We start from the raw sequence: 16,867 nt of genomic DNA, 5'->3' as shown, positions 1-16,867 counted from the left end.
AAACAAAGAAAACAATAGCAAAGATCAATAAAACTAAAAGCTGGTTCTTTGGAAAAAACAAAATTGATAAACCATTAGCCAGACTCATCAAGAAAAAGAGGGAGAGGACTCAAATCAATAAAATTAGAAATGAAAAAGGAGAAGTTACAACAGACACCACAGAAATACAAAGCATCATAAGAGACTACTACAAGCAACTCTATGCCAATAAAATGGACAACCTGAAAGAAATGGACAAATTCTTAGAAAGGTATAACCTTCCAAGACTGAACCAGGAAGAAATAGAAAATATGAACAAACCAATCACAACTAATGAAATTGAAACTGTGATTAAAAACCTTCCAACAGACAAAAAGTCCAGGATCAGATGGCTTCACAGGTGAATTCTACCAAACATTTAGAGAAGAGCCAACACCCATCCTTCTCAAACTCTTCCAAAAAATTGCAGAGGAAGGAACAGTCCCAAACTCATTCTATGAGGCCACCATCACCCTGATATCAAAACCAAACAAAGATACTACAAAAAAAGAAAATTACAGACCAATATCACTGATGAATATAGATGCAAAAATCCTCAAGAAAATACTTGCAAACAGAATCCAACAACATATTAAAAGGATCATACACCATGATCAAGTGGGATTTATCCCAGGGATGCAAGGATTCTTCAATATACGCAAATCAATCAATGTGATACACCATATTAACAAATTGAAGAAGAAAAACCATATGGTCATCTCAATAGATGCAGAAAAAAGCTTTTGACAAAATTCAACACCCATTTATGATAAAAACTCTCCAGAAAGTGGGCATAAAGGGAATCTATCTCAACATAATAAAGGCCATATATGAGAAACCAACAGCAAATATCATTCTCAATGGTGAAAAACTGAAAGCATTTCCTCTAAGGTCAGGAACAAGACAAGGATGTCCACTCTCACCACTATTATTCAACATAGTTTTGGAAGTCCTAGACACAGCAATCAGAGAAGAAAAAGAAATAAAAGGAATACAAATTGGAAAAGAAGAAGTAAAACTGTCACTATTTGCAGATGACAAGATACTATACATACAGAATCCTAAAAATGCCACCAGAAAACTCCTAGAGCTAATCAATGAATTTGGTAAAGTTGTAGGATACAAAATTAATGCACAGAAATCTCTTCCATTCCTAAACACTAATGATGAAAAATCTGAAAGAGAAATTAAGGAAACAATCCCATTTACCATTGCAACAAAAAGAATGAAATACCTAGGAATATACCTACCTAGGGAGACAAGAGACCTGTATGCAGAAAACTATAAGACACTGATGAAAGAAATTAAAGATGATACCAACAGATGGAGAGATATACCATGTTCTTGGATTGGAAGATCAACATTGTGAAAATGACTATACTACCCAAAGCAATCTATAGATTCAATGCAATCCCTATCAAATTACCACTGGCATTTTTTACAGAACTAGAACAAAAAATCTTAAAAGTTGTATGGAGACACAAAAGACCCCAAAGAGCCAAAGCAGTCTTGAGGGGAAAATAACGGAGCGGGAATAATCAGACTCCCTGACTTCAGACTATACTACAAAGCTACAGTAATCAAGACAAAATGGTAGTGGCACAAAAACAGAAACATAGATCAATGGAACAAGAGAGAAAGCCCAGAGATAAACCCACGAACCCATGGTCAACGATCTATGACAAAGGAGGCAAGGATATAAAATGGAGAAAAGACAGTCTCTTCAATAAGTGGCACTGGGAAAACTGGACAGTTACATGTAAAAGAATGAAATTAGAACACTCCCTAACACCATACACAAAAATAAACTCAAGGTGGATTCGAGACCTAAATGTAAGACTGAACACTATAAAACTCTTAGAGGAAAACATAGGAAAGAACACTCTTTGACATAAATCACAGCAACAACTTTTTTGATCCACTTCCTAGAGTAATGGAAATAAAAACAAAAATAAACAAATGGGACCTAATGAAACTTAAAAGCTTTTGCACAGGGCTTCCCTGGTGGCGCAGTGGTTGTGAGTCCGCCTGCCGATGCAGGGGACACGGGTTCATGCCCCGGTCCGGGAAGATACCACATGCTGTGGAGCAACTGGGCCCGTGAGCCATAGCCGCTGAGCCTGTGCATCCAGAGCCTGTGCTCTGCAACAGGAGAGGCCACAACAGTGAGAGGCCCGCGTAGCGAAAAAAAAAGAAAAAAAAGGTTTTGCACAGCAAAGGAAACCATAAACAAGACGAAAAGACAACCCTTGGAATGGGAGAAAATATTTGCAAGCGAATCAACAAAGGATTAATCTCCAAAATATATAAAGAGCTCATGCAGCTCAATATTAAAGAAACAAACAACCCAATCCAAAAATGGGCAGAAGACCTAAATAAACATTTCTCCAAAGAAGACATACAGATGGCCAAGAAGCACATGAAAAGCTGCTCAACATCACTAATTATTAGAGAAATGCAAATCAAAAGTACAATGAGGTATCACCTCACACCAGTTAGAATGGGCATCATCAGAAAATCTACAAACAACCAACGCTGGAGAGGGTGTGGAGAAAAGGGAATCCTCTTGCACTGTTGGTGTGAATGTAAATTGATACAGCCACTATGGAGAACAGTATGGAGGTTCCTTAAAAAACCAAAAATAGAATTACCATATGATCCAGCAATCCCACTACTGGGCATATACCCACAGAAAACCTTAATTCAAAAAGACACATGCACCCCAATGTTCATTGCAGCACTATTTACAATAGCCAGGTCATGGAAGCAACCTACATGCCCATCAACAGATGAATGGATAAAGAAGATGTGGTACATATATACAATGGAATATTACTCAGCCATAAAAAGGAGTGAAATTGGGTCATTTGTTGAGACGTGGATGGATCTAGAGACTGTCATACAGAGTGAAGTAAGTCAGAAAGAGAAAAACAAATATCGTATATTAACGCATGTATGTGGAACCTAGAAAAATGGTACAGATGAACCAGTTTGCAGGGCAGAAGTTGAGACACAGATGTAGAGAGCAAACACATGGACACCAACAGGGGAAAGCCACAGGGTGGTTGGGGATGGTGGTGTGATGAATTGGGCGATTGTAATTGACATGTATACACTGATATGTATAAAACTGATGACTAGTAAGAATCTGCTCTATAAAAAAATAAATTAAAAAAAAGAAAGAAATGGTATTCATCTATTCATATACAATGCAACCACCCACCCCCCCACACACACAAAAAAACTTGGCAAGCATTCAATTTACCCAGGGAACAAATTTAGAAAACTAAAATTAACAGCTAAGGGAGAGCATATCTACTTTCTATTTTCCACACCTTTAGGAGCCTATTCATATCAGCCTCCATATTGGAAATAGTCATTTTCTGCATGATGATGTCTGTGACCCTGCGTTCAAGAAGCTGCCACTTCATGCGAGCTGTCTTAGAAGTAAACACTCGGCCTGTCAATCCTTTCCTCTGATATTTTTTTCTAGAATCATAAAAAAACAAACATAGTTACTTATGTGCTTATTTGATTATGTACTGCCAAATAATGAGCTGTTTTTCATTTAAGTCCAACATTCAGTAATGCAAAGATTATGTCAGGAGGAACAGAAGAATCATGTTGACCTGGTTCCATTTGTCGTGGGTGTTGGTAAGGCCTGGACTCTTGCCACAGGAATTCTCATTTTCTGCTGGGCTCCAGCCCTTGATGCATCTGTTTCTATGGTAGTTGCACTGGAACCTGTGTCCTGAACAGGGGTATCAGTTGAGCTCAGCTTCCGAGTGACTTTCCCAGCCACTTTATCTGACATGGGCCTTACTTGCCGACGAAGAGCTGTAACCTGAAATAGCAATAGAGATTGACTCATGCTCTTAGTCTATAGAAATACATCATTTATCTCAAAGCCAGAATGTTTCCTCCAAATGGTCAACTTGCCTCTTCTGTTTTGCGACGAAGAACCACTTCTTGGTTTCTTTTTTGGGCTTCTAGAAGTCTAAGTTGATGCTATAAAATAATATTGAATAAGTTAAAATAGGAAACTGAAAGATATAATACTTCCTACTCCTGCATTAACATGTTTCCCCATTCCACTGGGAACTGTAAGGGTTCTTAGCAGTATCTGAGCTAACACTCAGCTTGCATCCATTACTACAGATATAGATATTTTATTTCAGTAAACACAAAGGCATACTTATATAGCCATTTCTCTCTGAAAATAAAAACTTATCTCTGTGACACATACTTTTATTTAACAAACACTAATATAGGGCTTACTATATACAAATACTTTTCTAAACGCTTTACAAATATTGTCTCATTTCATTTTTGCAGGACATTTTGTTTTGGTTGCTGGCTAAGGCGTGATTAGGGAGAAACACAGCTTAGAATATTTTCAACAGAGGCATCTTACAATATATACAGTAGCTATAAACTATTTTAAACATAGGGAGAATGTATATTAATTGTATTAGCACTTTATAGTAATTTTGGAAATGTTATTTCCAAATAACATTGGAAATAAATGTTTTATTGTTGGACAATAAAACAACCTGGCTACCAATTTGTTTTTTAGGTAGTCTATATGATAAAGACAATTATTATTAATTATTTTAAGCCACTTTCTAGGGATATAATTTAGGAAATAATCTTGATCACAATAGGCTTGATCACAGATAGCCTTGATCACAAATGTCTCTTCTAGGACTTTAATTCTGTGATATAACAAATAACTCTCCATGTTCTGTATCCCAAATTCAAAGAGATGATACATCTCAAGTTTATACACATTCTTATGTTATCAGATGGGAATTCTTTGAGAAAAAGCATCTATCTTATCACTGACATATCTTAATTGCCTACACAATAATAGACATAGAAGCAAAGTTAATAAATCTTTTTTTAAATGAATGAACTATCAAAAACTAAAATTAAATATAGTTTTAAGCTTCTCACTACATTTAATTTCTTCATATTAAAAATAAAATCTCAAGCTCATTCATTTTTTTTGTATGATGTACATATTTGGTTCTCTAAGCATTCAAAGTTGAATATTACAAGAAACAATATAGACAGGAGTTGAATATGCACACAAAGCAACAAATTAAAGGTAGGAGAACATCTGAAATGGTAGCTTTGTATGTGATTAGCCAGCCTCAGATCTTTATAATAGAATAGAGACACCATATGTTGTGGATAAGATTCAAAAGTTCAGTCCCAGGAGTTAACTGTTCAATATTGATCTCTCTATACATCATATTAATTAGTAATAAAGAAATAGGTAGCATACATTGTAAGGAAATTATTCCTGTTACCCAAAAGTTTTCATTAAAAACAAAATAAATAGGCCAAAAGTCAAAACAACCTAAATGCCAGCCAATCAAGGAATGGATTAGGAAAATGTGCTCTATACATATAGCCATAAAAAGGAATGAACTACTGGGCTTCCCTGGTGGCGCAGTGGTTGAGAGTCCACCTGCCGATGCAGGGGACGCAGGTTTGTGCCCCGGTCTGGGAAAATCCCACATGCTGCGGAGCGGCTGGGCCCGTGAGCTATGGCCGCTGAGCCTGCGCTCCGCAACGGGAGAGGCCACAACAGTGAGAGGCCCGCGTACCGCAAAAAAAAAAAAAAAAAGGAATGAACTACTGATACATGCTATAACATGGATGAACCTTGAAAACATGCTAAAATGAAAGAAGCCAGACACAAAAGGCTACGTATTGTATGATTCCATTTATATAAAATGTCTAGAATAAGCAAATCCATAGACAGAAAGTAGATTAGGAGCCAGGAAGGAATGGACAGTGATTGCTAATGGGTATGGGGTTTCTTTTTGGAGTGATGAAAATGTTCTGGAATTAGAGTGGTGACTGTTGCACAAATTTGTGAATATACTAAAATCATGAATTGTATAGTTTAAAACAGTGAACTTTATGGCATATAAATTTTCTCAGTTTTTTTAAAAAAGCAGAAAAAAAGACTAGACAATATGTTAAAATGTGCTTCTACTCGATTTCAGTAGGAATGTATTGGTATAAACAAGATCTAAAATGCCCAGGAATTGAAAGTGATAAAATAGACTGATTATTAAAATACATTAATATCCTGGGAAAATAAATAAATACAGTCATAAATATGGGAGTCATCTGGCTAAAATATCTACTTTTCTATCTCATTGCTCACTCTTCTCTATCCCCTTAATTTCCTCTTTACCCCCCAAAGTAGATTTCTATTTTCTAAAATACCCTGTATGTTTATGTTTTCTTCAGGGAGAATTTAGAAAAAGTTGGTGAGAAAAAAAGAACAAGGGCTGAAACCTAACTGATATTGTGGAAAGGAAGGTGATGGCTTCTTTTTTTAAGAAAAAAATGTCATAAGAAATAACTATATTGCCAAAACTTTGGAAAGAAAAAAATCCAAACAACTATAATCTATAACCCTAATACAACCACATTTAGCATATTGATATGTATCCTTCAAATTTTTCCCTCATTGTAAACAAGCACGCATATATAAAATGTTACTTTACACTTAATGTGAAGTCATAGTCATTTTTCATTTTATTATGCAGTTTCCAAATCCTAATTTTTAATGGATGAATAACCACCTTTTAAATGGGATGAACCATAATTTATTTAACTGTTACCCTTACTGACACACATCTTAGTTGATTTTACAGTTTTCATTACTACAAATAACCCTAAAGTGAAGATTTTAACACACTGTAAAGTAATTTGTCTTAGTTTAAATTATTTACTTAGTCTGAGTTCATGGAAGCAGAATTCTTGGGTCAAAGAATATGAAAATTTTTATAGCCCTTAGTAAAGCCTCTTCTAGTGAAGCCTGGTTATTATTCCAGGAACATTTATAAAAATCTCTAGTGGAAGCTGCCTTTGGAACCATCTTAAAATTACTATCTTATATAATACTGCAACTACTTCCTTGGTCTCCCTAGAAATAACCAGTCATCATTTGCCATTTTCTTCCATCTGATCATCTAGGAAATACGCCTCCAATAAAATTTATAATAATATTATAGTGTTTTTCATAAACTTTTATATGGAATTACTATAATCCACATACTATAATAAATGCCAAATTATAAAATGCTTATTTACTGTCCTTAACCTGTATTTAATAAAGTTATCAAAATATTTCTTTCATTTATTGAACAATCTTGTTGATATACAATATTCTTACATAACTGAGAGTTAAAGTCCACTCACATCTCTTTTACGTTGATCCTTTTTCAATTGAGCAATCTCTCTGTTTCTTCTAGACTCTGTCAATCTGGCTTTTTCTTGTTCTTCTTTCATTTGTTTCATTAAGCGAACCTAAAATATTAGGTAAATACATCTATTGTGATTACCCTATCGCAATATTCATTAAATAAATCACATGTATGGAAAAATGTTCTTAGGATTCTGAATATTTAACAAGAAAAAAATGTGGAGTTTTGCTACACATTAAATGGTCAATTCTTATTTTTGTAAGATTAATATATTTATATTTCTAATACATTTCTAACATACTTCTATCAAACTGCTTAGTGTTCTATGCTTTTTATATTCAATGTCCAGCTGTTCTACAACTTGAATGATTTTTTGGTATCTAACTTATTATCAGTAGCTGTGTGACCTTGAACAAGTTACTTAACAACTCTAGACTGGTTTTCTCATCTATAAAATGGAGGTAATAGCTCTATGGGATTGGATTCCTCTGAGAATTCAATAAGTTAATACCTGCACTATGCTTATAACAGTGCCTGGCACATAGTAAGCACCTAGCTATTTTAGCTATTTTTGCTGTCATCAGCAACTACACAACATAATAATCTACTTCTTAAATCATTTCCACATTTCCTATTTTAAGGAAACAACATTGATTTTCATGCCAAAAGTTAAGAATAATCCGTTCCACCACAAAAACAGTAACAGATTAGAATTCACATACTCTCTCTGGTCAAGGGAAAAAAACTTGTACTTTTCTATGCATGGGAATGATAACCACCAAATTCAAGATAGTTGTTACCTCTCAGGGAAAAGAGAATATGATCAGGAAGAGATATATAGGAAGCTTTGTGCATATCGGCAATGTTTAATACCGTAAACTAGACAGTGGATATATTGTTCATTATGTTATTATCTGTGCTTTCTTGCATGTTTGAAATATTTTATACTTTTATTAAGTTTGTATAAGAGTTTTGTTTTGTTTTGTTTTTAAAGTCAGAGAAGCCCTGCTGACCACATGATTTTCAGCTACTCCAAAGAAAGACTTTGACTATGGATGACTATAGGAAAACAACTTTTAACTGCCAAAAGGAAGTGCATCATTTCTAAGATTGGTTACCTTTTATTGAATACAGGAAGAACCACAATAATTTTTTTTTGGTCCCAAAAGACACAAGCATCACCAGCATCTACCGTTAATGGAAAATATAATCAATACCTTTGTTTTTTTCATTTCCATCACATCCTGCTGTAATTTCTTCAATTGCTTTTCATATTGGGACTGATTTTTAAGCAACCTTGCATGCTCTTTTTGAGCTGTCTGAAGTCTCTGCAGTTCTTTATTCATGGCTTGCAGTTTCTTTTCATATTCAGACCTAACTTTTTTTGCTTTTTCTTCTGAGTAAGATTCCACTGAGCCTAAATGACCAAAAAATATTTGTATTTGTTTGTGTGAGACACAGATTTTTATTTCACAGATTTACAACTCATGACCTTAGACAAGAACTACCTCCTAAATACAAACCTCAGGAGGCCAGGATGCCTTTCAATCACTCTGCCTTTTAATATCTACTCTTATTTAACAATTATTGAAGTTTTTATCATTTTAATTTAAAAAAAGTACCCAGCATAAATCAAGGCATTAAAACAATTAGCCACAACTTTGGGAAAAAAATTACTAAATAGCCTAGACAGGTACCAGCATGAAAAAACAAAATAAACAGTAATATTTAATATAATGGGACAAATTAACATTTAATGTGACTTTTAATATTATTTTTTTCTTGTAAAGGAAGACAGGATAAAAATCTATTTTGACAATTTAGTTTGAACTTTAATTTGAATTAAATATAATTCTTACCTAAGTTTTGAAGCACCTGGTCTCTTTCAAGCTGAGTGTCCCGAATTTTATGTTGCAGCATCATTAGCTTCTCTTCATACTGCTTTTTCAGTGTCTGCAGTCTTTTCTGGCTGTTTTCTAGTTCATCAATCAGCTTTTGCTTGATTGCAATTTCACAAGTAATGTTTGCTAAGTCTGCCTGATAATTGGCTATTATAAAAGAGGAAAATAAAAATTCTGGGATAGGCCATAATAAGAGCGTGAAAACCATCATCCGTAACCAAGTATTCACTTGGCAGCTGTAAGGAAAATATCCTGAATATACCAAAAATTAAAAAAGGGCAAAAAGATAGAGTGTTCACTTTGGTCAAGGACAAGAGATACCATTTGTAGCAAATAAGAATGGAAGTTACACAATGACAAAATCCAATAAGAGAAGAACATGAGCCTTGGAGGGCATATATAGGCCAGCAATTATAAAAGGTGCTTTCATCAAGGATGAACTGGAGAAGGTTAAGAGTTTTCTGCCATGTTTTAAACAAGTGCCCAAAATAAATTTTTGTCCTTGTACCAAAGGACAAGTACCTTTTTCATCTGACTCAGAATCTGATTCATCAGAGCTTTCACCCCCTTCAATGTCATCTTCTTCCTCCTCCTCTTCCTCTTCCTCATCTTCATGATCACTCACTTCTTGACTTTCTTCCTAAAATGTGATTTGTGTCCATTAATAGCACAATATTGGCAAGGCAAACTGATTACCTCATTAAGGGAGACTGTGTGACAGAATTAGAACAAAAATTTTTACATTTTGTGTGGAAACACAAAAGATCCCAAATAGCAAAAGCAATCTTGAGAAAGAAGAACGGAGCTGGAGAAAACAGGCTCCTGAACTTCAGACTACACTGCAAAGCTACAGTCATCAAAACAGTATGGTACTGGCACAAAAACAAAAATATAGATCAGTGGAACAGGAGAGAAAGTCCAGAAATAAACCCATGCACCTATGGCCACCTAATCTATGACAAAGGAGGCAAGAATATATGATGAGAAAAGACAATCTCTTCAATAAGTGGTGCTGGGAAAACTGGACAGCTACATGTAAAAGAATGAAATTAGAACACTCCCTAACATCACACACAAAAATAAACTCAAAATAGATTAAAGACCTAAATGTAACGCCAGGTACTATAAAACTCTTAAGCAAAAATATAGGCAGAACACTCTTTGACATAAATCACAGCAAGCTTGCTTTTGATCTACCACCTAGGGTAATGAAAATAAAAACAAATATAAACAAACTTAAAAGCTTTTGCACGGCAAAGGAAACCATAAACAAAACAAAAAGATAACCCTCAGGATGGGAGAAAATATTTGCAAATGAAGCAACTGACAAGGGATTAATCTCCAAAATATACAAACAGCTCATGCAGCTAAATATCAAAAATACAAACAATCCAATCAAAAAATGGGTGGAAGACCTAAACAGACATTTCACCAAAGAAGACATACAGATGGCAAACAAACACATGAAAAGATGCTCAACATCACTAATTATTAGAGAAAAGCAAGTCACCTCACACTGGTCAGAATGGCCATCATCAAAAAATCTACAAACAATAAATGCTGGAGAGGGTGTGGAGAAAAGGGAACCCTCCTACACTGTTGGTGGGAATATAAATTGATACAGCCACTATGGAGAACAGTATGGAGGTTCCTTAAAAAACTAAAACTAAAGCTACCACATGACCCAGCAATCCCACTCCTAGGCATCTTTCCGTAGAAGACCAAAATTTGAAAGGATGCATGCACCCCAATGTCCATTTCAGTGCTATTTACAATAGCCAGGACATGGAAACAACCATAGAGTGAAGTAAGTCAGAAGGAGAAAAACAAATATCGTATAATATCGCTTATATGTGGAATCTAGAAAAATGGTGCAGATGAACTTATTTGCAAAGCAGAAATAGTCACAGATGTAGAGAACAAACTTATGGTTACCATGGAGGAAAGGGGAGAGGTGGGACGAATTGGGAGATTGGGATTAACATATATACACTTACGTATAAAATAGATAACTAATGAGAACCTACTGTATAGCACAGGGAACTCTACTCAATGATCTATGTTGACCTAAATGGAAAGGAAATCTAAAAAAGAGTGGATGTATATGTATACATATAACTGATTCACTTTGCTGTACAGCAGAAACTAACACAACATTGTAAAGCAACTATACTCATTTAAAAAATAAATAATAAAAAACAAACAAAGAACCAGAATCAGAGTTAGAATTTTTCTTCCTCCCTTAATATTATGAAGTGTGCCTAGCCATATGACTTAATTTTGCCCCAGCTTCTATTATGGTGCTTTATATTTAATATGCACAATATAGTCTCAATGAATAAATACAAAAAAAAAAAGAGACTGTGAGTATAAAGTACAAGAGCACAAAAATTTCACTTTTCATAAGTTAAAAATATCAATCCACAATTTTAAGGTTATTTTACAATAATTCTGTCTTAAATCAAAGAGTACTTCATCTCTCTTAGTATTCTATCACCCCATACACAATGCTTTCACAGTGCACAAGACTGTGAGTTGCTAATATTTAATAGCTCACATTTCTGAAGAAAAGAAGTCCTCAAGGACACAATTTAAAATGGATGTATGATAACCGATTCTCTTTTCTACATATAAGTTAGTACAGTTATCAGCAACCAAGAACAACCTAATCCAGGGACTCAAAATTACAAGTTTATTCTCTCATACTTACAACTTCTAATTCATTGCTTTCTCTTTCTGAAATACCCTTTTCTTCTTTCTTCTCTTGGTCAGTGTCCGTATTATCCTCTTTACCAGCCACACTAAAAAAAAAGAAAGAAGCAAAAGTGTATGATGCTAAAGTAGAGAGGAAAATTGTTCACTTTTTTCTCCCAGATTTTTAAAAACCATCAATTATTTTTGAAAACAAACTAGAAGAGTTCATCATTTAACTCAGCAAAGTTATCATGTCTGATGCTTCAGAGGAAAATTGAAACTGCCATTCAACTCATAGTACAGTGATTTATATCAATGGAGAAAATCTTATTTTCTAGAAACACTGAGGAATAGATTATACCCTGGAGCATGACACCTGATGAGACAGCTAAGAACTAGTCACCATAGCATTCAATCAACTAGAATGTAGGCAAATTAAATTTAATGGAAATAAAAAATATTTTTGTTTTCTCATCTAAATACATAAATTTTTCTCATCTTAATACAAAGACATAGAAACTGCATTTTTTATTAATGTCCTAATACATTTAAGAATAAATTTAAAGATCAGAATACATCTGCCCACAGTAAGTTTGTCTATACCGGCTGCATCCATCACAATGTTCAGGTCTCCCCTGGTAATAGAATAGTACAGGTTCTTTTCTCCTAGGTCATACCTGTAGCACAGGGCTATTTCTCATAATGTTCTCACAGAAATGGGTCTCTGCACATCAGAATTGTCTGAAGTTCTGCCTGACCCCTGATTGAATAGGAAATTCCAGGATCTGCCACAAGATTCACCATACAAATAAAAGCTTCCTCTTCAGGTATCAGTAAAGCAGCCCTAACTATTGATATATACTAATGTCACATAATGTTATAGCTAAACTAATTGCTTCAGCCCTAGTGGCCATGAGAAAAAGAAGACTCTATAGTGAGCAAAGTTTTTACATAGTTAAATCACTCTGACCCTTCAGGGTTTAGCAACCACCATCAATTATGCACAGAAGTTACACTTCTGTTCATTAGACTCCTACATTTTATCCTAAATAATATTAAGAAAGTGAATTTTAAATGAATTTACATATGAAAATTTTCTTCTTGTGCTATAGTTAACTTTTTAAATCATTAAGAATACTTGAATAAAGCAATATTATCCAAATAAAATTCTTCTAGAAAGAGCTTAAAATTTTTATCAGAATAACTTTATAACAGCTATCATTTCTTTCAGATATTCTGCTACATTAAATAATTGCCCTAATACATGGGCTTATTTTTAGCTTCTAGGCTAAAAAATTAATCTCATTTAGGTGCTGGTATTATTATTAAACTCTAATGTTTAACTGTAGGTCCCAATTCTCAAAGACATTTTTGAACTCAGAACAAGATGAACACAAATACTTTTCCTTTGTAAGCACTTTTCAGAGTTCTTAATTTATGTTTATTTAGGTAGTTATTTCTGTAATTTCTGTCTTCCCCACTAGACTGTAAGCCTCATGAGGGAAGGGATCATGTCTGTTTGGCTCAGCATTACATGCCCAGTACCCAAGGGATGTGCATAATAAATGTGCATGAAGTATTTGCTAAATATATTAATCTCTATGATTGTGCATGAGCACCTCTGTTTGGAACCTCTGCCTATGTGTCTCACACACTAATTATGTTGGAGTAGAATAGTACAAATTGAAAGATGCATAAAGATGCATGGAAGACAGCATATCTCTAGAGTGAGAAGAAACTACCAGTAGGAATATCAATAAAATCCTCTTAACTGGAGAGGAATCAAGTAAACTATAACAAGGTTCCATGAGTTTGTTAAATCACTTGTTAGAGAAAAATGTTGAATATACTGAATGCCTATCTTACATCACTTGTATCATAATAGGACTGTTCATTTTCCATCATCATACATTTCAAGATGAAAATCTAGAAAGAAACTCCCCCTTCATCCAATCATCTGATTTAAAGGCCAGCACCATGTACTTAAGTAGTGCTATACTTGAGACAGGCCTAAGGCTTAAGACTAGGAAAGGAGCATGTGTTAGGAAAGATATCTCCCATCAGCATTTCTCATCCCCTCCCCTATGCAGTCTCCCTTCCTCACCTGCAACTCTTGCAGCATACAATTTTTGTTATTGTCAGTTCCTTCATTACTTCAAGCTCCAACACAAATTCCCTTTTATTCAGGTTTATAGCCATACAACCACCTTGTTTCAAATACTTGACCTAACACACCCTCCTACACCCTCCAAGTCACCAGAATCCAGCTTAACAAATGTTATTTTCACTTATATATGAAGTTAACTCATGTATTATAAGCTGTTTGTGCCAATTCTGATGCAGAAAAATCAGCAGTTGTTAACTTCATATTAATTTACCTTTATAAATCATGTAAGGCTTAAGCTTTTAAAGTACACAATTTGATACTTTATGATTATTGTACAGCAAACATTCAAGTTTTCTTCAATAAAGTGGGGAAATTTCATATCTAAAATAACTATCTAAGCAGCAATGAAAAATATGTAAGTTTGCACTTTACATAGAATCAGAATCTTGGAGCTGGAAGGAACACTAGTAATCAAGTAATTTAAACCCTTTGACATTTAACAAGCAATGTCAACATTTTTGTTGACAACCAAAAAAGAAACTGTGGCCTGGTGAAGCTTATCAACTCAAGGGGACTTAAAACCAGGTGTCATGACTCCAAAGCCAGTATTCTGGAATATTGCCTCAAAGTTCAGTTCACAGACAGAGAAGCATCAGCATCACCCAGGAGCTTGTCAGATACGTAGAATCTCAGGCTCCATGTCAGTCCTACTGAGTGAGAATCTTCATTTTATCAATACCCCAGGTTATCTATATGCACATTCATATTTAAGAAGCCCTGTCCTAGAACACCAAACAATTCTGCTTTTGTTATCTATTAGGCATCATATAAAAATTGGAGGCAAATGCTATTCATTAAGTATATTTAAAGGACTTAACTATTTTAAGGTGGGAAAATGTTTCCATTACACTACTTTAACTATGCATTTTATTTTGACCTTTCGAAAGAGAAAATTTTTCACATTTTAATGCTCTAATTTAATTCCAATGATAAACATAATGTCCTAAATATAAACTAATTAGGTGAGTCCTAAGATGACCTACAGATAGAATTATATTTTAATTATAGAATTATATTTTAATTTAACTATATAATTAAAATATAATTCTAGAATAAATTATAGAAACTTTAGAATACTATGTAATATGTAGGGTATAATTGTGGAATGTAAATTATTAAATAACTTAAAGAAAATATAATTTACGGTTTCATCTATTTAAAGTAAGAGATTAGTTTAATTGTTGCACAGTAAAAGTTCTCAAGGCTTATTTTCTGTTTGATTAGTTGGTTGGTTATTTTTGCGGTACACGGGCCTCTCACCGCTGCGGCCTCTGCCGCAGCGGAGCACAGGCTCAAGACGCGCAGGCCCAGCGGCCACGGCTCACGGGCCCAGCCGCTCCGGGGCACGTGGGATCCTCCCGGACCGGGGCACGAACCCGCGCCCCCTGCATCAGCAGGCGGACTCCCAACCACTGCGCCACCAGGGAAGCCCCAAGGCTTATTTTTAGTAAGAAATAAAATTATAAAGTGGTGCTTCTAAAATAGTTAATATTATTTTGAAACCAGTTTATTTTCTTAATTATTTTGATATTGTAATCATGAGACGTTTAGAAAAATCTATAAAGAGAAGTTCTAATAAGAAGTAAAATACTACTTGATACTTGGTTAAATAATCATAATATTGAATGAGTAAAATGCAAATTTTTATTATATTGGGAGTTCAGAAGCAGTGCTTCTAAATTTTGCTCAAATTTCAAATGGAAAAAAAAAGAGAAGATCCTGGGGTTTTTTTTTGTTTTTTGTTTTTTTGGCGGTACGCGGGCCTCACTACTGTGGCCTCCCCCGTTGCGGAGCACAGGCTCCGGATGTGCAGGCTCAGCGGCCATGGCTCACCGGCCCAGCCGCTCCGCGGCATGTGGGATCTTCCCGGACCGGGGCACGAACCCGTGTCCCCTGCATCGGCAGGCGGACTCTCAACCACTGCGCCACCAGGGAAGCCCAAGAAGATCCTGTTTTTGATGCTGACTTCAGGTACATTTTAAAAGCAAAACTTGTTTTTCTAATTCCTCCTTAAATATGCCTTATAAATCTTATCTGTAGTAAGGCCACAGTTTCCTTTTACTTTGTTGCCATTTTAACGTTGTTTTCCTAACAAAGATTACACAAAATAAGGAAGAGATGAGAATGAACCCACCCATGACTTAGCATGTGCTGCAACAAAATGCGAATTCCCACCGAATTAATAATTCCCTGTCTGTTCACAAGTTTCCAAAAGGGATATTCTGAAAGTTAAAGGGTGGGGTTCTTGGGCCATTTTTAGCCATCAAAATTATGATAATCTATTCTAAATTCACATGAAATTCTTGAATTTTAATTCATATAACCACTGGCTTTTATTCTTAAAAAGTATTTTTTTATATTTTCAGTGTTTTTGTTAATTTTATAAAATCATCATTTTTAGGAGCACCAAGCTAATCTAGTCTGAAACAATCTATAATTCTACAGCATATATCCTTTTGAATGGCAACTAAGTATTTAAATGACATTTTAATAAAAAACCTGGGAAATATTCCAACCTTCTTTCTTCTCGATTGCTTTCCTCAAGTTTCTGTAGCCTTCAAAATCACGAGGCACAGTATTGGAAGGCCAAGCCAATGAAGGACAAACCAGACAGTAAAAAGCGAAAGTGATAAGAAGGTAAAAATGATACATGAGCTTGAAGACTTTAAAATAAATTTTAAAAGATATCATCAAAGGACAATACACAGTAAAAAGGCAATACATTTTGTATGAATAAAAAGTAAGAAAAACAAGCAGCATTATATCTAAGAAGAGTATATATAGACTATCAGTTGAAATTATTCAGCAGTAAAATGTACAGTCTCAATTTATAAAGTTGATAAACAGTAAGAGTA

The 16,867-nt window shown here is 34.7% G+C and overlaps 1 protein-coding gene across 10 annotated transcripts in view; it reads right to left on the bottom strand.

The window, feature by feature from the left end:
* Nucleotides 1–16,867, bottom strand: part of KIF21A (kinesin family member 21A) — a 157,072-nt gene that overhangs the window by 38,085 nt on the left and 102,120 nt on the right. For all 10 annotated transcript variants that reach the window (XM_027093531.1, XM_027093536.1, XM_027093530.1 and 7 more), the window contains exons 12-19: nucleotides 11,862–11,952; nucleotides 9,674–9,791; nucleotides 9,110–9,298; nucleotides 8,468–8,667; nucleotides 7,246–7,353; nucleotides 3,958–4,026; nucleotides 3,648–3,862; nucleotides 3,354–3,507 (exon numbers count right to left, since the gene is read on the bottom strand). In XM_027093531.1, coding sequence (XP_026949332.1) covers nucleotides 3,354–3,507; nucleotides 3,648–3,862; nucleotides 3,958–4,026; nucleotides 7,246–7,353; nucleotides 8,468–8,667; nucleotides 9,110–9,298; nucleotides 9,674–9,791; nucleotides 11,862–11,952 — 1,144 coding nt within the window. The remainder of the gene's footprint in view (nucleotides 1–3,353; nucleotides 3,508–3,647; nucleotides 3,863–3,957; nucleotides 4,027–7,245; nucleotides 7,354–8,467; nucleotides 8,668–9,109; nucleotides 9,299–9,673; nucleotides 9,792–11,861; nucleotides 11,953–16,867) is intronic.

This window comes from Aethalodelphis obliquidens, unplaced genomic scaffold (genome assembly GCF_003676395.1).
Source record: "Aethalodelphis obliquidens isolate GAN/ISIS:26980383/991018 unplaced genomic scaffold, ASM367639v1 scaffold84, whole genome shotgun sequence".
NCBI classification, from domain to species: Eukaryota; Metazoa; Chordata; class Mammalia; order Artiodactyla; family Delphinidae; genus Aethalodelphis; species Aethalodelphis obliquidens.
The sequence above is the reverse complement of the archived record's forward strand: the minus strand, read 5'-3'. Positions and strand labels throughout refer to the sequence as shown.